This window comes from Ischnura elegans, chromosome 12, assembly GCF_921293095.1.
Source record: "Ischnura elegans chromosome 12, ioIscEleg1.1, whole genome shotgun sequence".
In the NCBI taxonomy this organism is placed as follows: domain Eukaryota; kingdom Metazoa; phylum Arthropoda; class Insecta; order Odonata; family Coenagrionidae; genus Ischnura; species Ischnura elegans.
This window is the reverse complement of record NC_060257.1, coordinates 62,337,819-62,362,343: the sequence shown is the minus strand read 5'-3', so window position 1 is coordinate 62,362,343 and position 24,525 is coordinate 62,337,819. Positions and strand designations below refer to the sequence as shown.

The 24,525-nt window shown below is 39.0% G+C and overlaps 1 protein-coding gene across 3 annotated transcripts in view; it reads left to right on the top strand.

Annotated features, from left to right (window-relative positions):
- The window catches only part of LOC124168831 (neuropilin and tolloid-like protein 2), a 172,540-nt gene that overhangs the window by 110,413 nt on the left and 37,602 nt on the right, over positions 1-24,525 (top strand). For all 3 annotated transcript variants that reach the window (XM_046547164.1, XM_046547163.1, XM_046547162.1), the window contains exon 3: positions 23,944-24,066. In XM_046547164.1, coding sequence (XP_046403120.1) covers positions 23,944-24,066 — 123 coding nt within the window. The remainder of the gene's footprint in view (positions 1-23,943; positions 24,067-24,525) is intronic.

Sequence of the window (24,525 nt, the reverse complement as noted above, 5' to 3'; positions counted from 1 at the left end):
TTGAATTCATTGGAAAAGTGGTTACTGATGTGATGTTTTTCAAGCTTTACAGCCTATTGAAAGCTGTATTAAGTACCCTTATTAACTGTGGCTTCGGTGCTTGAGAGGGATTTAGTATAATTAGCGGCCACGTCATCACAATACGGAGTATAGGATTACGGTGTCCATAGAAAATTTGAAATATATGCACAATGTGAATTAAAGGTAGGTACTCGTAGTAATTCAATAGCCTCAAAGCTAATGATTGAAACGTATATTTTTGTGAGCCTTATTCTCCAACAGGGCTTCACCGAGGAAATATAGGTCACCACATGGTGGGCTGTATGAATAGATGAATTTAATACCATTTCCATTTCAAAAGATACGTAAATAGAGTGGGTACTTGCAAATATTACCCAAAAAAGTGCGGAAAATCCACGGGAAACATTAATATTGCCACGAACCTCAGTGTAAACTATAAATTTTGCGTGTACCTACAAATAAAAATAAATATTTATTATAAAACGAGAGAAATGTTTTGGACTTATTTGGTGAACAGTTTTGATAAGTTCAATTAATATTTTCACCTCTATTGATTAAAGAACTAAATTATGGCCATATCTTTGAAAAAAAGATGGAGTTCTAATTTTTATTGGGAATAATCACTCCATTTTTTTCACCATTGTTAGATTACATCTAATGGGAACTCTAATACCACTGACTGTAATTTGGGACTCATATGTTAACGCTGATTCTGAATTTTAAATTCAGATTACTGCAATTCTTTTGTTCATTACCTTAAAAAAACACTTTCATTTGAGTTTCATATATATGTTAAAATTGGAAGAACAAAACTTTTTTCATAGAATGGGGTGAGTAAAAATAAATTAATTTATAAAATCGAATTTAGCTGGGAGAATCTAAATAACTGCCCAATCATTGCCGTAACTCCAAATTGGGATATATTTTAGTTTATCAATACATTAAAAACTTATAGAAAGGTTTTTGTCTTTACCTTCTGTCTAGTGATCTCCAAATATCTAATTTAAGTATTTATCTCAACTGTTTAGAAGATCTTGCATTTTTATTTAAATGAGTCAATATCCTCAATACTTGAAGATATCTTCATCCTAATGATGGAGACGTCCTTATGTTCGCTAATGCACAGTCATTTAAATGAGGAGGAAGGGAAGTACTTATTACTATTTTAAATGCGTTCTTGCTTCTATTAAAAGTTAATGCTGCCAGGTTCCCGCACTACGTAAAGGAAACGGTTAATTTTATTCTTAATCTCCACGATTTTCAAGCGGTTTTCTGGAGCGAAAATTGGGGTTTCAGCCTATTGACGCCACCATTTCTCATCTCTCCCAGCATTCCAGTCTAGAACATCACCCGGAACTTGGCTTCACGAACAATTCGCTTCATTGCTCGCGAAGAAAGTCAACAGTGGGATGCTAATTAAGCAACCGTGGTTTACTTCAATTGAACCCTTGAGCAATTTACGCATCGCGTGGAGATCACTGCAAACATTGTGCCAAGCACTAGTGGAATGATAACGAACACAAGGTTTGGGTGTGTTTTGAATGGGTCACGGCGCATCCAACTCTCAGGAATTTCTCCGTCTTGCTTCCAGCGACTCCCATAACTCCGTTTAATGTTCGGAAGGCCTGTGTCATTGTTTATTGAGATAAATAGAATCAAAACTGTCGAAATTGAATGTAATCATGGGCATATAGACAATTACACCATTAATTTTGGCCATAAAGAAGCCAACCACCGATATATATGATTGAATTATGTTCGATATGTCATTTTAAGTATGAAATGCATCACACAATTGCCAAGGAGTTAAGAAAAGTTTAACCAACATAATTGGAAAAGTTGACCAAGGTGAAAGATCAAGCAACGTGCCTTTCATTTACACATCAAATTCGATTACTGCTGGGCTAGTTCATGAATTTACTCACATTGTCCTCGAGCACAGCACGAAACGGCCTCTTTACATATTTTCAAGCAGTGAATTCACACAAGCAGTGAATTAATGAATTAATATTTTTAAAGAGATCATTCACGCTATTCCCAATATTCATTACTTTCATACAATTTCCTGTGGTAAAAATTGAGGTTTTATAATATACTCACCATCGTTTCCCATCTTTTGACATTGATATTGTGACACGATCCCACGCATTCATGATCTTTTTAATACCGAGAAAAGCCGCGTCTGTGTTTTTTTATGATGCTTTCCGTTTTAAAGTATAAATTGAACGTAGTGATTGATTAATAGAATATTACATTTCTATTTCTGGACAAGAAGATTCTATTTACCATTTTCAATGATAATTTGAGTCCTATTTCCCAGTATAAATATGAACTATATCACATCCTATGACATAGGAAGATATATATGGGAATTCGTTTTTACCCCAAACCATAAAGGACATTAATAAAGTCGTAATTTCCTTAGAGCACTTTCTTTTTAAATGCAAACGGCTGGTGTCATAACATCCCCTGTCACACGTCTTTTAGGCGGCTTACGGGATATTATGTAGATGTAGATAGAATGATCCCTCTGAATAGAGAGCCAAATTTTTTTATTTAAACAATAGAAGGGAAAATATCACTGAACTCTTACTGAACTGCCCACCACCTGTGCTCCAAACATCATGTGGTTCTTAAAGGCTTACATTGAATACTGATTTTTCAGATATATTATTTATTCTTTATGTCTTAGATAATAGTACGTCGCGGTCGTTAGAATCGAGGAATGAAAAAGTCATTTAAAAAAAATAGACAATTGATTTTATTCCCTGTAATGGGTTTCTGTAATATTTCATGCAAACTAAAGGGGTGTAAGTAAGGTTCATAGCGATAATTAGCGATAATTATAATTAGAAGGAAGCTGTTGGTACTTTCTTACCTAAGAAATGTATTGGAGTATAGGTCTGAGAATTATATGTAAAATTGCTTGCCAATGTTTCGATATATTTCTTGTATCTTCTTCAGGGCTACGAATGATAATGTTAACATTAAATTGATAAATGACCGCATAAAGGATTGTTACAATGTTTTTAATTGATTTTTTATTTTTATTTTATTAATTGCAATTGCTCTTATTTCAATCCATAAGAATTTCTGTCTTCTTTGCCATTGGATAGAATTTATAGGTGAAAATTTAATGAAGTTAATCGTTGCTCAATTAATACCTTCGTCGTGTCGAGTTTAGCCACTCTTGAGTTAAACTATAAATACTCTTTTTTTTTTAGATTTCTCATTAATATAGAGGGCTTTAATGTAGAGATTTGTATTTCTAATCTGGTAGAATTCCAATCTATTTACTCGTTAAAAGTTTGCTGATAATTTACCACGAATTCTTAAATTTCACTTCGCTGCCAGTTTCAATGGGTTTTAAAAAATGGGGATAGTATAAAACGTATCGAAATCGGTCGTGAAATGATGCTGAACTCTTGCAAAGTTTTGCAAGAGGAAGACCTATACTGAGACTTACGTACTCTTTAGCACCAGAGCAAGGCCAAGTTACGCCAGGTTAATTTGTAGTCACTGTGGCTCTATGCCACTCGCTGCACCGGCTAGAGGAGCTGCATATTGCTCCCCTGTCGTTCGCAGCGCTGTGAGCCGTTTGAGTGGATACTGGATAGATAGCGTCGTACAGAGGATGGATAATGTGACCTCACACTTCCATCTACCGGACCCCCCACCCTTCCTCCCCCTCTCAGTATAGGTAACTTAACGGTGAAGCTTAAATTGGTATTTTCCAACGAGGAACTAAGAAATTATTATTTTGATGAAAATTACTTAACACAACATTACGATATTAATTCCTTCACTTGATTCCTTTTATACAAAAATGGTTATCCCTGCGTTTTTTTCTGGAAATTGCATTTTTAATGCCGTTACAGAATAACAATCGTGGTATAGATGAATGTAAATCTACGCCACGAATGGTTTTTGGTAATAAATAGTTGATTCACTTGCCAAAATGCTCAAAGGAAATTTACATCGCCTTGACCAAGATTCGAACCTGGATTCCTCGATATCCGGCCGAGTGATTTAGCCAGCTAAGCTATTAATTCGCACATTGGTGTGTTGTGGGTGGCTGCGTAAAGTTATCACCTTGGCTAGTCCCGGTGTATTAGAATCAGTTGAATTAATAATTGGGGCTGAGTTTTTGTTAAATAGTTGCCCCAATGAAGCAAACTTATTCGCGTATTATTAGCGATGCGGTAGGCTCATAATGGTTGAAAAAGCATTAGTTTGAAAATATTACTATGGAATAGCCGATTAAACTTTCGATGTATTTCAATGAAATTTATAACTCAAGGATATAAATAGAAAAAATATATTTTTTAGTTCCTGAGATGAATGCACTATGTCATAGTCACATCAAGTTCATTTCTTGTTATCATGGCTCCATATCTTTCGCCGCAGCGGCTGGCAGAGCTGATTCCTTCCCTGTAGTTCGTGTTCACTTAATCCTTAGACGCTCTTGATGCCGATATATCGGCTTTCGGATTTTGCCTAAAAACGCTCAATGGGCCGATACATAAGCCACGTGTTTAATAAAAGTTTGTTTATAGTATATTGAGTTAGATTTACTTTTATACTGAAGATTATAGGAATTTTTATCATTCCTGATGAAATACATTTGTTTTACAGCAGTTAGTGCTCTATGCTTACGTCCACGGTCGCGTTATACTTATTTGTTCTTCTCACCAAATGGAGTGAAGAGCAAATATTGTGGTAAAAATTAGTTCTAAAAATCTGTTAGCAAGTAGCTTTAGGTACGCGCTTACACAATTAAGAGATTGTTAAGGGTATTTTGTATTTTTCATTAAAAGCATTATGCATTATAATTTTATGCCTTTAAGGCCACCTGAAATTACTCTACATTTGTAATTTAAACGTAATTTGTTACAAGGAGTACTAAAACTTATTATTATTTTTATTATTGTACAAGACATATTCATTAAGTAAGGGCTGTTTGGTCGTTGGAAAAAATTTACCAATTTGAAACACATTTTTTGTAACTCTTAGTTAGCTACAAGCCTACTTCACTTCTTTACATAATTGTCGTTCACTTTTAAGCATTGTTCGTACCGCTTCACCTGCTTCCTTAACCCATATGCATAGAAGCTCGCTGTCTGAGAGTTGAACCAATTGACAATTGTCTTTAAAGCCGTTGAGTTCCTCTTCAGTTTCGATGCGTTGTTCACCGAGCCACTGTTTCAAGTGCAAGAATAGGAGGTAGTCGCGAGGCACTAGGTAAGGACTGGGTGGTCAAAGAGTTCTCAGCGAAAAATCTTGAATTTTCTGATTGCTTTTGACAGCAGTGTGAGCAGTAGATTCGTCCAATTGGTTAAACTCTCAGGTGGCGAACTTCTATGCGCAGTGGTTAAAGAAGCTAGTGCAGTGGCACGAAAAATACTTGGAAGTGAACGGCGATTATCTAGAGATGTGAAGTAGGTTTGTAGCCAACTAAAAGTTCCAATAAGATGTGTTTTTCATATGAGTATATTTTTTTCTGTCGCTAAATGGCCCTTCCTTTATAAATATGCCTTGTATGAACAAAATAACTAGTTTACATTGATATTTGTTCATTAACGCCTCACGCGTTTTTTAATCCGGGCTAGAACTGTATGGGATTGAAAATGGAAATCACTGTGAGAATGAAAGGGTTAAAAATGCGTATTAATTGTTACTTATCCAATTGTAATTGGCATGTTGTATTAGCTAATCTTCGGAAAAAAAGAAGATGGACAGAAAAGCAACAAACATGAATCATGATTGATCTCTTCAAAATTTCCGCATATTTTTTCCCTCCCGATAAAAAAAGAGCATTTTAATCTAGATATGGCCGTCCCCTCGACTTGACTTCGCCCCTCCCGTAAACCAGACGTCCCTTTTTCGCCAGATAAGCGCACTGCCCCCCCATCTCGCGTTCAAATGGAAGAGCCGCAGCCCTCGGAGCGACGGTGCGAGCAGCGTAGTACATCTCCATGGTAACGACGAACGCGTCTCGCCTAAGGCGCGGCAACTTAATTTGCGCTTCCCCGTCAATTTGCCGATAACGAGAGGGGAGGAGAGGGGAAGAGAGGGGGGATGGGAAAGGCGACCGGCCCTGTAAGAGCATGAGAGAGGTCACATTCTGTAACCCCTGGAGCGACGCTATCTATCCAGTATCCACTCAAACGGTTCACAGCGCCGCGAACGACAGAGAAGCAATCGTCGTCAGTTCAGCTAGCCGCTGCAGCGAAAGGCATCGAGCCACGATCGCAAAAAATTAACTTGACTTAACTTAAATATTATGCATTCATCTCCAGAAGTAATTTACCTTTTTTAATTTTCATATGCATATATTACATAAAGCTTATCCCTTTAACGTCCATAAAGATTGCAGCCATTGGAATGCATAACAAAATACGTTTTTGACGTAACACCTTAACGTAACGCGTGCATTCCAAAACATTTATATGAAAGCGATATCTGTAATAGTTTCTGAGATACAGTGTGGGTCGTGAATTAATACCAATAGGTTAGTTTCCTTCATCAAAGAAAACGAAAGGCATTGATTGCGATTCCCCACCGTTGATTACCCACCATAACTGTATTCATAATATACAAATAATTTGGTTTTAGAAATTCCAGTTTAAACGAATGGCAATGGTCAATTTGAAAAAGGCCAGATTGGCGCCCATGCAATGCCACTACACGTAACGTCACAGGGACCTAGTTTTTATACGATTAGATAGGAGTTTCACATCGTCTGAGATTACCAATGCATGCATGAGGCACAGAGCTCAGGGAAACATCTCTTAATAATCGCCTATTAAAACTGCCTATGGTCTGAAAGTTTCCTTCCTTTGATAAGGTATTAATAATCCTTATCTAAGCCAAGCGCTACCTGCTAGCAGGGTACTCTGCTACCTGCCTGCATCGCAGTGGGAGCGAGAACCAGAATGACGTCACACGGGCTTTTCCCAGCATTCATACTTGGCCGTCGCGTTTTCGCGCGCTTGAGAATGTTCACTTTTCATTTAACCGCGAAAAATAGATATCGTCATTTAAAGATATAAAAGTGTAAAATGTGCACTCAAGGAGTAATAATCTTTCGATTTGGGTAATAAAAATAATAGGAAACCACCCTATTCTCGCTCCCTCATGGTCCTTAGGACACATGTGTCACATGGCATAAAAACACTTATTTTGTGAAAATTGAAACACAAATGCGGTGTTTTTCGTACTAACTTCACAGGCTAGGTACACATAGAGAATACACCGAAAGTCTAGTTATAATTGATCCTCTCATTGATTTGTTATAAACTACTAAATTTCCACTTCGTAAACAGCATTTCAATTGAAAGTTCTTAACAATGTGGAAACTAAAATATCTAAAGGATATCACAGAAAGTACAAAAAATAATAATTTGGTACATATATATCCCGTGGACGATAAAGGATTAGTTGTGAAGGAGAGGATAAATCATCTTTGGTGAAAATCATCAAACATCATTTGTTAGATGCCAATTATTTTTGTGTTGTACTTATCTTTTTATATTGATTTCCCCTCAACTAGTGTAGAAACTCGACCTAAAAGCTTCACTATTTATTGCCCAATAACCTATCATGGTCGTTAGCTCCGCTAGCCTCTACAACGAGGGACATAGAGCCACGATCACAACGAATTAACTTGGCGTATCGTAGACATGACGAATTTATATCCCGAACTAATTTTCTTAATTATATTCAGATGCTTGAGGCATAGGTTTCAATGTTTCATAAAAAAAGGGTCATTAACTGTTTCATAATTATATTTTTAAAGCAATGCTTTTTCAACCGTTATGAGCCTAGAGCAACGCTATTCGCACGAAAATAGTGGGAGCTTACATCAATGACGCCATAAATTTTCCAAAAACTTTCAATCAACAACTCACATATTTATTTGCCGATAACCAATCATGGTGTGGTTGAAAATTCATTCTTATTATGATTATTATGCGATAGTGAAATTAAAACAAATAATCAAATCAAAAGTATCCCTTCAAACGGCTTACAACACCGCGAATGATAGAGAAACAATAGTCGTCAGCCCGCCAGCCGCTGCAGCGAAAGACGTAAGCTAATAATGGAAACATTCATGGATCATAAATCATCGATTTTCTATCCAAGCTCGATTTTTCATCATCGAGCTTGACCATTTTGGCTCCAGTTTCTACCCCTGAAGTTGATGGCTAACTTAGCCGTCGAAACGTTGGGACCGATTTCTCAAAACCACGCCTTCAATCGAAACATCGTGTGATCTCATTTTCTACCTATGAACAAGATAACTGCTTAGAGAGTTATCAATTCTTCGATTAATTATTTTAAAAATACTGTTCGAGAAAAAAATGTTAATATGTGTATTTTAATTCAATGACATGAATTTTCCAGATTCTCCTCTCCAGGCTAAAATAGAACCATAATTTCCTTTCTCGCACCTGCCGGCGAATTTTCTACCCCCCCTTCAAACTCACTTCTACGCCAGTGTAGGTTATAGAACGAAATGTGAAATGAAATCTGATCGAGGACCGACACGTTTGCATTCGCCGTGAAGAACTTCTAATACACTCCGTGATATTAAAAGAATGATCCTTTTTTTAAACGTGGTGATTTATTTTGTCAGACCATGGTTTCGTTACAGCGTAATTTTGGAGGTGAATGACATTTTCAACTTCTCCAATGAAGGATTTACACCATTTCACGTTCGCTACTTCTACTTATTATTTCAAGGGCATTTATTTTTCAATCGTGATATAAATCATAACATAAAATTGGTCGAGGATGAAAAAAGGTATATTTTAGAATAGGTTTACTTCTACTAGAAAGAATACGATTACCAACAGTAGTGGTAGGGGTGGAATGAAAGTAGTCCATATATTTCGATAGAATATCTTCGCCGAAAGCAGTCTACTATCCACTTTCCTCTAACTTTCCGAGTCCTCCCATCCAGGCTAAGATAGGACCGTAATTTCTTTTCTCGCACCTGCCGGCAAATTTTCTACTCTCCTTTGACACCTCTGCGCCTGCGCAGGTCCTGGAACGAAGTTCTGAATGACACCGGGGCCGGTATGTTTGCATCGTCGTAAAGAAGAAAAGGTCCAATCCCTTTTGGAGCATCTAATAATCAGGTTTTCATCTGCTGGGCCCTGGTCACTCACTTTACCACCTCCAAGGGAAGATATTCTCCCAGGAAACATTCGGCGAAAGGTGGTCCAGGGGGATTGAATGGAGCCGAGAGACGAGATGGCCGAACGAAAGTAACCAGGACACCCTTGAAGAAAGGGTGAGTGTGAAAGAGCCCAAGGGTTACTATCCCTAGTGCCTTTCTCCTCCAGTAGACCCTATCAAACGTATTTTATGTTTATAATTCAACTATCTGCAACGCAATTCCCATGCAAGTAAAGAACTATGCTTTGATCTTCTCCAGCTTCGAATTTTCTTTCTGAATTTGATTATTTGCGATACAATGCTTTCGATTCGCCACAAATTTTCGGAAAAGTTAAAAAAAATAGGATGAATATTCTCCGTAATTTATTAATGCATTCAAAGAAATAATTTACGGCCGTAGGATAGATTTGAAACATGTTTATCAAAAAATATAAAATGATGCTTAAAAATTTACCGCTACGATTAAAATCGTCTGATGTAAGATTCATTTTCGTAATTCTAGGCAGCTATTTCGTGATACTTCTGAAATGAAACTTTCGATTTTAAAATGAAAATTTACTCTGAGCAACAAACGAATTTCAATTAATACTAGTTGGAACTGAAATGGACATTCAAATGCAAACATACTTCCGTTGAATAAGTATATATTCCTCTTTTTTCTATTCTCGTAAGTTTTAACGGCTCGTGGCAAAACACTTCCCGCCTAAGACTTTTTAAGCGGCTTAAGGTGCTGTATTTAGGTGTGGATGTTCATGCTACCAAGGTTTTGACACGCTTTTTCTTACCTTGCCTCCATCTCATCTTATTTTTCTTCTTCGTAAATTCTGTTCACCTTTTTCATCGATGGAAACTTGTAATTGAATTTTAACCCACTTCCCAGTGTTGAATTGGCTTAAAATGTTGAAATGTTGCTTGCTTTTGATGAAAAAACAATATTCAATGATTAGTTATGTGAAAATTTGTTTAGTTGTGCACTAATTAATTAACCAAACTTACACATGGAAAAATATTTTTAAGTTTTCTCGATAGATTTCGTTTGCTATATTGTGCCAAATATTTTTTCCTTCTTCCTGAAATTTGTGACGGTGGTCAGTCAATATATTTTTTAACTTATCAAATAGCGAGTATACAATATTTACGGGAATATTCTTTTCGTAAACACAATACATAACAGCAGATTTAATTAGCGTGCTAATTCCGTGAGCAATCATTGAAAATTAAGCTATCACACTCAATATTTATCTTTTACATTAAGTTGATCTATCAGGTTAAGAGTAAGCATCTAATTAACATAAAAAATGGAATATTTTACCCATGAAGCTATTTTATTTAACATCAACAGAATACCTGAATAAAAATAAATATTTACTAATACCGGTCAATAGGGCAGATGATTCACATGCCTGTATCTTAATTTTTTTCTAGTTTTGACTGGAAATTTGACGAAACAAACTTATCGTAGAAGCACATATATCATCATTATCATCATTAGACAACAATCATAAGATTGATTTGAGGCAGCTCTTGATTCCTCTCTCCCATTTGCTAGCTATTTCATAGTGACATATTTATTCTCTATCATATCCGTTACATAATAGTCCTATGTGATTCATTCGGGGCCGTACCTTGCCCTTCTTCCCTTCCACCTGTCCTTCTACAATTGTTTTCATCAGTCCATTTCCTTAATACTATTATTTTATTCTCTGCTCTAAGAGGATTCTTCTTTTTATAAATAACCCTCTTCGCCTGCGTTATTCTATTGACTATTTCTTTCTTCCTTCGCCCGTCATTGGGTAATTTGGCTTCCTAAGTAATAAACTCTTTCATCTCTTCAAGCTTTCCCAGCTTAATTTTTGTCCTGGCATCCTCACTTTTGCTGCATACTATTATGTTAGTCTTCTTTTTGTTGATTTTCAGCTGGTATCTAGTACTCATCACCACTTAATCACTTAGTACAACACTTAATTAAATGATATTAAAATTCATAACTTTACAGTACAGTATGAATTTTGTGAGCAGGTTAATAGGCGTCCAGATATCCTCTACTAATCCTCTCCCAGTCCAAAAATGACTTCCCCTCCTTTCCCAACTTGGCAATTCCTCAAGCATGGCCCGTGGGTTTGTTCACGAGGAAACGCTTCTCATTTGGATTATCACGTAGATGGAAGAAGTTTCCCCTGCAGCGCAGCGGTCTTTTGTTTCTATCCCTTATCGCTTGATTACTCCGACAGCCAGACCTTATCCTACCCCTTCGATCTACATCCTCTATCCGTCATCAGGATTCTCTCCAGTAGGAACCCTTTCCCGAAAGCCTTATCCTATTGTTTCTTTGCCATCTCTCATCTATTAAATCTCCCTAATTTACTGCGTATCCCATTGGCAGGTCGCAGTTTCAGAAATTTTGAAACGCAGTGATCACCCTGCGTCTTTTGAAGTGAATATGGTACTGAGCATAAATATTACTGTTTCTACTCAATAATGGCACTACCCTTTGCTCTATCATTTATGGAATCAGTTCGTATTTATTGCTTTACTTAGCATAAATGATACCCAGTGGAAAGGTGGCATCCTACATGTATTATCTTGAGCTTAAATAATTGCCGAAGCTTAACATAAGTAATAAAACTGTAAAAAATGATTTTAAAGATCCTTTTTCTAAAAAAAACATTAAAAAATGCGCTGAAAAGAAGGAAATATGCTTTTCGTCACTCGTAGTATAAATCACGAATGCTGATTAGGTTATATAGAAATGTGTGTCGAAAAACTGGATACGTGAATAAGTATTGACTGGCAATTTCATACCTAAATAACCTAATGAGCCCCATTGCTATATTCTCCGAGTGAAGAAAAGATTATTTTTTAGTGAATTTTACACTGTTTTGGAAAGTAGCGTGTTTTTAAATCTTTGCTGTTTTAATTTTATTCTCTACTTTTCAGTAATGAATCATGTAATCGATTAAATCGGAGGTGTTAATGAAAAAAATTTGTGTAACAAACACTATCAATTGAGAAAATATTTTCCCATGTGTAAATTTAGTTAATTTTGGTGCAATGGAAAATAATGTACAATGTCTGATAAAAGAATGTTATATGGTCAACAGAAACAAGTGAGTGCGCTAAATTTCAAGCCGATCCATCCGTAAGAAGTGGGTTTAAAATCAATTACTAGATTCCACTGATGAAACAGACAAACCGACGCGGTAAGTAAAAAAAGAAGCGTGTAATAAAAATCAGCTCGAGGTAATGAAGGTGAAATCAAGATCGTAAGTAGATAGATAATTTGGCAACTAATCAGAGGATTCCAGGTTTAAATCGCGGGTGAAGTTCTCGGAAACTCCCAATCAGAAATTCTCGAAGAGAGAGGTGGCAAATACAATAGAAAAGGCCGTACTATCGAAAATGCTTGATATTATGATAATTATGCGTCCATAGCTTAGTAAGGGTAGCCCTTTACCCTTGCCTAACCATACTCACCTCCGGGTTAAATATTTGGGTTAGTGTCATTAAAACCGCCTTGTAGTTGAAACATTGGTTGTTAATTAAATGTTTTTAGTGGAATCCTACGAATATATACTTTGTGAATTGATTTATTGCCAAGTTCTGCTGGAGAAAGATTTCTTAATTCTGGAAAAAATCGTACAGAATCATGCACAAGGTGAAATTTTTACTTCTACGACATTTCCATTATTTACAAGAAATTTTCAGAAAAAAACGGGAAATAAATTTTTAGTAAGGAAGGTCCGACTGTCAAATTTCTTATATTATTTTTATGCCTCTGAAGTATGAAAAAAAATTTCAACTGTATTCATTTTTACTTTGTCTGTGGCAGCCGCTGAGGTTAGACGTACTATTTGGTCTCACCAATTTTCGACTCACACTTCATTGCTTTCTCGTAAATTTTTGGCCTAAAATAATTCTGTAAAGATTCCCCAGCCTCCGTATTCACTAGGTATGGCTCCGTGTGACTTTTTCCTGCTTCCAAAAATAAAGAGAACCTTATAGAGCCATCGATTTACAAGCATGAATGACATAAAAAGAAATCGCTGACAGAGATAATGGTTATCCCAAAGATAAAGTTTGAGAAGTGTTTTGAGAATTGGAAGAAGCGGTGACACAACAGATCAGGGGCGGATCCAGGATTTCTTTCTGGGGGGGGGGGCTTTCACAAGCAAGGCCGTATCCAGGATTTTGTTCTGGGAGGGGCACAAGGATACCTCGTAATACAAAACGAACGCAATGATAATGGGACCGTATTAAAATCTTCCATATTTTTTAAGGGTCTGGGGGGCACGTGCCCCCCCCCCCCCCCCCCCGTAGATCCGCCTATGCAACGCATATTATAACTAATATAATCGATTTTGAAGGCAAAAACATTTATGCAGATGAATAAATATATTTTTTTTTACTTATATTAGCGTTATTTTCTAGACACATCTCGTATCCTATATCCTATTCTTTTCCGCCTTCATTCTAGTAAGTTATTGAATCCTAAGGTAATGAACCACTTATTCCAATAATTTTTTTGATCACATTAGGCTTCGATCATTACCACCGCCTTCCCAGAGATGAATATTAGTTCTGGGAAAACATCGTACAAAATTATTTACCAGATGTACATTTGATTTTACGTTATTTGCTACGCAGTTGGCGTTCGCCCTCTTGTTACTCCAACTTTCCAATACCCAACCTCTTTCGTAAACATTACGGATCGAATCCGTTAAGTTATGTTACGGTCCTTTGGGTTCTAGCCTCTCGTTATCTCCTTCGTTTAGCCCCTTGTTTATGTGAACACCCCCACTTACCCTGTAGACATCCGTTGCTTCGCCATTGCATTGCCGCATCCATCCGTCTGCGCTAGCGGCCATTACAACAGACGCTAACGCCCCCTTCTGCTCCCGTCATTATTTCCACGCTCCTTCGCCCTCCAGGACGGAGGACGATCACGATTCCGAATTCCCCTTCTATCGTCCCGTGTATCTCTCTCCTGGGCTTCATTGTCGTCGTTCTGCCCGTCTCCAGCGTCTTTCTTAACACTAGAACCGCGGACGGGACTTTTTTGCCCCATCGCCCTATGCAAATGTTTGCCATTCATGTGCTAGTGGTTTGATCCCTTTGAAATTTACTGACTTTTACTCATTTTTTATGCTCTCCCTCGTTGACCTAACATTTTAACCTCTATCACCAGTGGCGTAGCGAAGAGTGGAATTAAGGGGATCTGCACCCCCCATCCAAAATGTAAAAACACAATTATTTTTCCTCCATAAAACAAAATATTGAAAAATCATGAATTTACAAAATATTTATTAAACAAATGAAGTTTTTTCGATTATGAAAAGTGTTAAAATTAGTGTAAAACCCATTACTGAGTACCATGTTTTTCAAAAAATTTTAGCCCTGGTTTTGGACCCCCCCGGACGAAATTCCTGGCTACACAACTGTCTATCACTGTTTTCAACGTCCCCTCCCCACTGAGTACTCCCTCATCCACAACTCCTGTCTCCTTCGAAACACACTTAACACTAGAACCGCGGACGGGACTTTTTTGTCCCATCGCCCTTTGCAAATGTTTGTCATTCATGTACTAGTGGTTTGATCCCTTTGAAATTCACTGACTTTTACTCATTTTTTATGTTCTTTCGAATGGTGATATCGAAAATATTGTACAATGTTTGGTTCGCGAGAAAAACGACGATTTAACTAGATCCGCGGGATGGGACTTTTTTGTCCCGCATGGGGAAAACATACAATTTCAGTTTTTTTTGTACACTTATTTTGTATTTAGCATAATAACAGTTTATTACGAAGGGGATCGATGCACAGATACCGTTATTCTGCCAGTTAGAAGCGCAAAAGGGAATAATCTGTGCACTGCGCCGGCCGCCTACTCACGCAGCGCCGGCCGCGTCACCTCTACCTGGCGCGTCTGCAGGTCTGAGCTTGCAACCAACACGTCAAAATAATTTTACTGTATTCCTAGTCATACTTAATAAAACGTTTTAAAAATTACCTAAACACGTGTTTTGTTCACACAAACCACAAAAAAACCGTCAATTATACTTAAACATGACAGGATCAACGTATTTTGTCATTGGAACAAAAAAAGTCCCATGCCGCGGTTTTGGTGGGGTAGGAAAGTTCAGCGATTCTAATGTTAATCCTGAATCACACGATCATTTTATCCATCATTTCCTAGTGATCACTATCGCGATCACTAGAGTGATCACTCGCAAATGATCGTCGTCGGCAATTGTTTTTCGCGATCACGATCCCAATGAGGATTCCCATCACTATTTTTCATCACTCGTCCGGTCGCTTTTTCCGTCGCTAAAAACGTCACTAAAACCCCATATCAGCCAATCAGAACGCATTCCCGTATGGAGCGATTGCAGCGCAACGTTTGATAGTCGTGGGAACGACATAGATAAACAAACACGCGATATATTTTCGTTATGCGGGCCCTATGACAACGAGCTGTGATATCGAAAGTGATGCGAAAAGCGATGGCGGGAGGGACCGTGTGATTCAGAGAAATGATCACTCTAGTGATCGCTCTAGTGATCACTTTCCGCGACGAAAGAAAATGATCGTGTGATTCAGGCTTTACTTAAACTAGGGTGGACCCAAAAATAACTGGACACAATTTTTTTAATACAAAATTTAATTTTTTATCTTACAAACGTTATTCACCTTCGAAGTACCCACTCTCCATTTACCCTGATACATTGTTTGAAATGTTTTTTCCACTAATCGAAAAGCCTTTAGTACTCGTCGTTTCCGATGCCTTGCAGCGCCGCCTTCGATTTTACTTTCATCTCCGTAATATGACCAAAGCATTTACCTTTCACCACCATTTTCTTCTGGTTGAACAAAAGGAACTCAAAAGGTGCTAGATCTGGTGAGTAGGGTGGGCGAGGAAGCTGTATCATGCAATTTTTTTTACCAAAACCTCAAATCGCGGCAATCAGCAACACGTGCCACTTTCTATCAGGAGACAACAACCAAGGGGATGAATTTCGCCGCGATACGTCTCAATTGCTGATCTTCAGCTAAAATTCGCTGTAATGCACTCCACGAATTACCAGATTGTTCAGGGAGTCCATCAATAGTATGCCTCTTATCCTCGTACACAAGATTAAGATTTTTTTCCATATTTTTTTCATATTTTTTCCCCATATTTTCATCAGTTTTGGACCTGGAAGGCCGATCCGGGCGTTGAATGTCTTCCATCGACATGTTGCCGCGTTTGAATTGTCAATATCATTCGTGCACTTGAGTTATTTTTAATGCGTGTTCTTTATTAGCTGTAGACAACATAGTAAACCGTGTCCGACTCAATTTTACTGAACAGAGAGCAAAATTTCAACGCTGCACGATGTTCTCGAATATCAGCCATTTCAAAAATCGAAGAGGTCAAAAAAAACTCTTCGAATGTAAACTGTCACAGGGGCTAGCTAAAACCGTCTACATCCACGCCGTTCCGCATACCGACTCAGAAATGATGCAATAACTCCCATTCAGAGGCCATTGATGTTGAGTGATTCTTCAGCTTTTTAATTATTATTCCGTATGGGAAAATTCCCAAGATGATTACATTAATTGCAAAGAGCAAAAAGTATCACTCAAATCTCGTACGCATTTAGGAGGTACTATTTGATGAACTTAATCACTGCTAATAGCCTTGGGCTTTCCTGTGTGACATCATTCCATAATGGAAAATTAAAGTATTACTCTTAGAAAGGTTTATTCTAAACGTGTAATGGACAACCTGGGTTTAGTTACGTAGTTACCTATGAGTAATCATGATCTGGCACCTGATGATGTATCTACAACATGATACCGGAATTGTTCTTCGAAGAAATTTCAGCCAGAAAATGTAGAACCAACGCCATCTATTGAGAAAATTTAAAACTATTTATCCATATTGCATTTTTGGTTAACTAACTTGAGAACTATGGAACGAAAATTTAAATGTCTGATTTTATATATTGTACTGTCATCAAAAGAAAGAAAGTGTGCTCAATTTCAAGCCGATCCGACAATGAAAAGGGGTTTAAATATCAATTACAAGAATCCATTGATGAAACAGACTAACAGGCGAAGCGAGTTAAGAAAAACCGCGTGAATGGCGAGAAATTGAATAAAATGCTAGGAGAAAAATTATCCTCATATCTGTGAAGCATTTATAAGAGCAAAAGCGTTCACTAAACGCTTCCTATTATACTTCTAGAAAGGATTTGGGTACTTCCACGCAGAATGACTTAGAATTAAGTCGTGCTGTTCCAAAGCTTACTAAATGCATTGTCAACGGATAATTTTTGTAACAGTCACTCACTATGTCTGAAAAAACAACTTTCTTTTTGTTATGAATGTAACAAATTTCCAAAAAGATTAGCTATTTATAGAAATTATTATGAATAGTTATACTTATGATCTTTCATTTCCATTGTTTGAGGCTCTAAAATTGTTTTATGCCAGAAGTGGCAATGTGCCGAGTGGATTTGATGAATGTAAATGTAATTTAAGGAGTGAGTCATTAGTAATAACAAAAAGACCAAGGTAACAGTATGTAAACGTTTTTTTTTTACATGGGACCAAAGATATATCAGTTACTTCCCGCTAAAATTAAAAAAATTCAATCCTCAAATAAAATGTTAAGACTTTCCAAAGATTGGCTTTTCTCACAAGAAATAATTGTGCATTTATTTTGATGTAATTTTTTGAAATTCCACACGTTATTATTTTATTTTTGTGGCGTACATTTTTGGTGCGAAGGCTTCCGCGGTGCGCTGGCTGCATTTTCCGGGTTTCACCGCGTCGTGGTTGCGTTGGGGACAACAGTTTCTCCTGTATTCCAGCAGGCGTCTTCAGGTCGAAGTGATTATGCCGTGTATTCTGTCGGCTGTGGCTGAGAATATTCTGAGTGAACCTGGACACGACATTAACTGGGAAGAAACAAAAGTCATCGCCAGAGAATCCCGATATTTTCCGAGGATCATCCGAGAGGCGATTGAAATATCTAAACATCCTCATAATTTCAATCGAGAGGATATCTACCAACTCCACAGTACGTGGATGAGACTCTTCGCCCCATACCACTATGCTATTGACCGCAAGGCGACCAATCAGGGTGAACATACACCACTGGGCTGCCTATATAACGGCGGCCAAAACATGGCATAATCACTTCAACCGGAAGACGCCTGCTGGAATTCAGGAGAAACTGTTGTCCCCAACGCAACCACGACGCGGTGAAACCCGAAAAATGCAGCCTATATTGGCATACATTTTTGTTATCTGATGATGGCTCCATCCCATGACCTCGGAGACCAGGTGGTCCTATGACCTTGGACACCACCTAAACCTCCTTCTCTTTGATCTCTGCATTTCTTCAGGGTTATCTTCCGCGTCAGATTGTTTGTAGACAACAGTTTCGCTGGCTATCCTGCCAGAGTCTTCAGGTCAAAGGTGTCGGCTGTTTCAGTTCAAGTTCAACAATCGTTTATTTCACGAGCAAGTGACAATAACATAAAATTTGAAACAATAACAACAGCTTGTGAAGCTAGTATAGCCTTGCGCCTCTTCAGCGTTACTGGGGATTTTTCACTGGTACAGGAGTGGTGTTGGCCCGGCATTTGCCCTAAGTAGGTGGGAAACCCGTAAAAGCACCGTCAGGCCACCACGGTACAATAAATATATACAATAAACTCAACACAATAGTCACCAAGGTGCCAAGGTAGATTACGGTGGTAACTTAACAAAAAATATACTCTCAATAAATAAATAGACAATAAATAAAATAAATAAATATATATCACTGGGATGGGTCTGATACCCGTCACTGGAAGTCACTGGGTGGGGATACATATCACTGGCATTTTCACTGGAGTCTGTAGTGTCTTTGCTGTCTTTGCTCTATCTGCCATTTGTAGGGGACGCACTGTGGGGCACAATGGGGGGGGGGTTACTTGGAACGTCGATCTTCTTTGGCGTCCTCTTCCTTTTCTTCTTCCTCCGCACCAGTGGGAGTCCAGGAAAGACGGTTAATGTCTCGGGGGCTGGGATGGCTGGTCGAATCGTCAGTGTGTGCGGCATTACGGCGTCCCGGTGGTAGAGGTGCATGTAATCGTTGATGATCCGGGGGGCAGAGTAGAGCTTCTTCCTTTTTCTTTTGATGATGACCCCCTTAGACGGAAGCATGATGTCCTCGAAGAGCCTATGGTTGTGCACGGAGATCCGCTTTGCCGCGTTGCTACTTAGTCGGCAGAGCCTGTGGAGGAGAGGTTCGCAATAATTTAATTCGTATACCCTTCGAGGCTTCGTTCTAGGGTGCTACAGGAAATCTGACGTAAAACTCGTCTTCAAGGTCGGCGTATTTTCTTAGGGCATTACCGGTCGGGAGCACAGCCAGCGCGGCGTACTCCATGACAGGCCTAAAAAGGCCTTGTATAGGAGCAGGCCGCACTGTTCTGAGACCTCGCGCTCTTACTGCGCGGATTAAGTTACTTCGTCTGTTGCATCTCGACCATACGTTGTGGACATGCTTCCTGAAATTAAGGTTTTGGTCGATTAGAGTCCCCAGGTACGATGCGGTGTCGGAGCGGTGGATCTCTTGGTCCCATAGGGTGACACTATGGTTGTCGAAGTGCCTCTTCGTCGCGGGCTTGATGATAATCAGCTGTGTCTTCTTTGGGTTGGGCCGGGTTCTCCAGTCCTTGAACCATCTCTCTAGCCGGAAGAGCATGGTCTGGACTTTCTTCACTGCTTTGTCGGCCTGCGGGGATGTGCTCCATAGGGCAGTGTCGTCAGCGTATTGAATAACTTCCACTTTTTGGGCCCTCCTACGTCGCACAGTGGGCTAGAATAGAAAAAAGCTGGCCAAAAGTCGCTAGAGTCTAAGTTATTAGTAAATTAACGAAACATTTTACAAATTGTGTATTGTAAATGTGCAATTTAACTTATTTAGGATTATGTAGGCCAAAAGGTTGTTTAGAAGGGCGATAACAATTAAAATAGGCGAATGTGATGCGGGAAGCAAACTCTACAGGGGCACGCCTATCTTCTGCTCAGGAAATATCAAGGGAAAAATAGAATTTTTTCTACTGCTAACAACGTTAAAGCTATCATATAGTTGTGCTTAAGGTATATTTTGAGTCAAAAAGTCAACTTTTCTGGTATGTTTTACCCGATTTGTTCTAATCTTCTAATGTTCTAGTCCTTGTGTCGGGCTTCCAATGCCTCTTCGGAAAGCTGCCCAATAGGAAGAATGTCATATTTCACGATTCCCGCTCCATGCATAAAAACTTTGTGAATAGTTCCCTCTCTATTTGCCAAGACGACACTATGTAAATCTTGACTAGTCTCTGTTGTTGTATCCATAACTGAGCAACTACTCTGTGGACGTCCTTCGGCAATTCGACAAGGAATACTGAAAGGAAACTGACTCGGCTAGAAATGAGCGAGCCAATCGCTTAGACGGCTTATTTTGGGAAAATTAAATTTCTAGATTGGAAAAATTTGCACGTGTTCAAAGTAAAAGAACAAATCTGGGGACACAAGTGGGCAGCCGCCGAGTGAAAAGGGCTAGGAAAGCGCGCGAACTGTTAGGTTTATTACCGTCCGCACGCGGCCTCCGCGCGAAGACCCAAGGGTAAAACCGTCAGATAAGGGTACATACCATAAAGTCACCGCAAATAATAAGTAGTTAAGTGCAATGCAACATAAATTTAAACCAGTGGCAGAGACTATAATAATTTATAATTTTAATATTGAAGAAATACTAGCTAATAATTTCACTGTCAAAAACTTGAATCAAAAAGACATTAAAAAATATCAGGTAATCAGTTCCATCGAAAACCGAACTATCATCATTCTTACATGGGTAGCAAAAAAAAAATTGCGGACTACAACTAGGAATCATTTTAAAAATTTTTCTTAACTTCGAACTGCTTCTCGCTACAATGGAAAGTAAAATCTTTTTCGATGGATGCGACGAACACTTATTGAAGTCACAACGAAACGGAGGCGGGTGCAAGGAGGCTTTGGTTCCCAGGAACGAGTAGGTAACTATATCCTCTTTTAAAGCGCTTCTGACGTTGAACAGATCAATCCAGTGTTATAGTGGATGTTCACTCGACACTCTCTCTAGGACAACTGATGGATGTGGTACGCAAAAACAACCGAAAAACCCTAACTAAGAATTCCATTTGTCGGAACAAGTGGCGGTAAGGGTCGGCAAAAAGAGACAAAAAAGTGTAATAAGCATAACATGGGATAGCTACCGATGAATTAGGGGAAGTAGAAAAGAGTCATTACTGGTAAGGTTGTAAAACCAGCATTGTCGGGCCAGTAAGTACGGAGGGTCGCAAATCCTCAACCATTCGGCGTGGGCGCCTGTCGCTGCACGTGCATGACCTTCCTAAACCCCTCGACCGCAGCCTGCCCATGATGCTTTAGGGAAATCCGAAATTCTGAGAAAATCCTTTCAAATATATTTTAGCCATAACTCTGCCGAGGAACCTTCCAATGACCTAATCGTAGAATTGCCAGTGACCAATATAGCAAGAAATTGTTATTTGAGACAAGATGTTCGTTGAATTTAGCCATTTACAGTATAACGTGCAAAATCAATATGACAATTATTCATAAAATATGTATTCAAGTGACAAATGTCATTGGACTTTTAGTATTCCGTAGTCTTTATGCACGGATATCACATCCTTTCTTCGCTTAGTCCCGCCGCCGTTTCGTGGCCGCCACAGTGGACCGTGCGGCCGGGGTGGATTCACAGAAATATGGTTGTTAAAATTAGGATCGCAAGTTATCGCAAAAACTGCATTCTGGACATTATTCTATATGCTTTTGTCTATCTCACAGTGCAAATAACTCCGTGTATTCTGATGTATATACAAACGATAATTGCCGTTAAAAATGAAATTCAATGAAAAATCAACACAGTTTTTGAAAAATTATAAAAATATGAATTAACAAGTAAAATCAAACAAACACTGTCCATATTCATTTTATGAAGACCAATTTTATGGATAAAAATACATTGAAACCAATATTCGTAACAACGACACTGTAATGAAGCTACAAATTTAGCTATTTTCAACGGAAAAAATTTGGTCGCTAAAATCACTCCGACATGCTCTACTTTAAACAGCTGTAAAAATTATATTAACGTATTCCATGCTCTGTATGGTATCCTATCTTATAGAGTACATACTTAATAATGAATATCAACTGTTTTTGGTTGATTTGCAATAACTTCATTTTTCGACTTTTGGCCAGCTTTTTTGGATTTTGGCCCACTGTGCGTCGGTTATTAGTGGGAATGTCGTGGCAGTACAGCGAGAAGAGCAGGGGGGACAGCAAGATGCCCTGAGGGACACCTGCTCGTAGTGGTAATGCGGAAGAGAGCTGCGATGCGACTCTCACCTTCGCATTTCTGTTTCTCAGGAAACAGTTGATGAGCCTCAGGATGTCCGGCTCCGTCCCGGGCAGATTCTCTAGCTTGTACATTAGACCGTCGTGCCACACGCTGTCGAATGCCCTCTCTATGTCCAGGAATAATGCTGCCGTGTATTGGTTCCTGTTACTGGCTTCCTCGGCTGTGCTGGTCAGGAGTGTCAGAGGGTCCGTGGTGCATCTGTGTGGTCGGAACCCGTACTGGAGCTGCGGTAGTCCTCTATTACTCTCCAGTAGGTCCGTCAATCTTCGGCCGACGATCCTCTCGAACCATTTTCCTAATTTTCTGTAATTTTCTGCCTTGGTGCTGTCCTTTCCAGGCTTGGGAATCATGACCATCGTCATTTTCTGCCAAGCCTGCGGGTAGTACCCGAGGGCGAGCGAGGCGTTGAAGATGTTGTTCAGGAGTGGAATGCACGTTGGCCTTTCTGGAGGTGTAGGGTCCGGATGCCGTCGTCGCCCGGTGCCTTGTTCTTCCTGGGCCTCGTGTCTTCCATTTCTTCTTCTGTGATGTGTTTAAGCAATCCCGTTTCAGGCTGGACTGCAGGCGTGGTCTTCCTGGGCAGCAGGTAACCCCTTTTCCTTACTGCGTGCCTGGTGCAAATCGCAAGTTTCTTTTCACTGAAGAGGGGATCGCGCATCGGCGTGTATACATTCTGGAGGACGCCGGAATTCCTCTGCTTTTCCTGCCGCGTGTGCGATCGGTGTGCCATGGTTTCTGCCTCGCTTATATACCGTAGGCTGGATAGGAGCTGCACTGTGATTGGCTGTCTGACTGGGCGCTTCTCTATGATTGGCTCTCTTTTTGATGACTCTTTTCCAGGCGCTGTGAAGGAAGTATCCATCTTATCTATAGAAATTCAATGGTGTTTTTTGAATTTCTATTGCTTCCCTGATTTGTCTTGGAAAGTATCGGCTCCCCTTAACTAAAAGTTTCTTTTCCTCAAATTGGATGTCGTGGCCAGGTTCCGACCATGCATGGTCGGCGATGGAGGAGAGTTTAAACTGTTTGTTATTGGTCGCCCTTTGTAGTTCTTTAATCCTTACATACATGGAGCGGCTCCCTCTCTTTGTTATTCAGCTGTGAAATCTAAATGTAGGGGCTAATAAAATTATTATTGAATAAAAAAATAATGTTGACGGTTATAAAACAATTTTAATTTTTCCTAGATACTACGATTCTTAACCTAGTGTACTAGCGTTTAGATTATGTATTTTTCTCACGGTGACTTTTTGTCCTCCCTATCATACACGTTATTCTTCTCGTTACAGAGCATGCATGCAAGGACTTCAGGTGCACGCTGAAAGAGTTCTGCGTTGACAACGACCTCGTGTGTGATGGTGTCAACCACTGCTTTGACGGGTCAGACGAAGAGGCTAGCAACAGCTGTACACGTAAGTGTCACGAACCTAACCCTTAGCCTTATTCCATCCCTATTGAGTATTAGCACTGCATGCAACAATTTACATTAGACGTTGTCACGCGCATAGTTTCAAAGTTAGTCGCACCAAGGGTGAAAAACCACCGTGAAAAAAATCATTTGGCTTTACGAGGATACGAACCCGTGTCTCAGATAAGTTACGGTCGTGGTGCCACTGGTAGCATACATAGTTGACAATAGGGAGGTCCAGGTTCGAATCTCAGGTAAGGCAAATGATTTTTTTCATCTCGGATTTCATCCTGACCTATTAAATATAACCTAGTATATAGCAAGCAAACAATTACCTCTTGAATTAAAATAAAATTTTGTTATTTTTTATTTTCTATATTATAGTAGATGTTTCCCTGCATCTGAAATAAGAAATTTTTTTCTCGAAATTTTGTAAGGACTGAGCATGCATTTTCTTGCATCA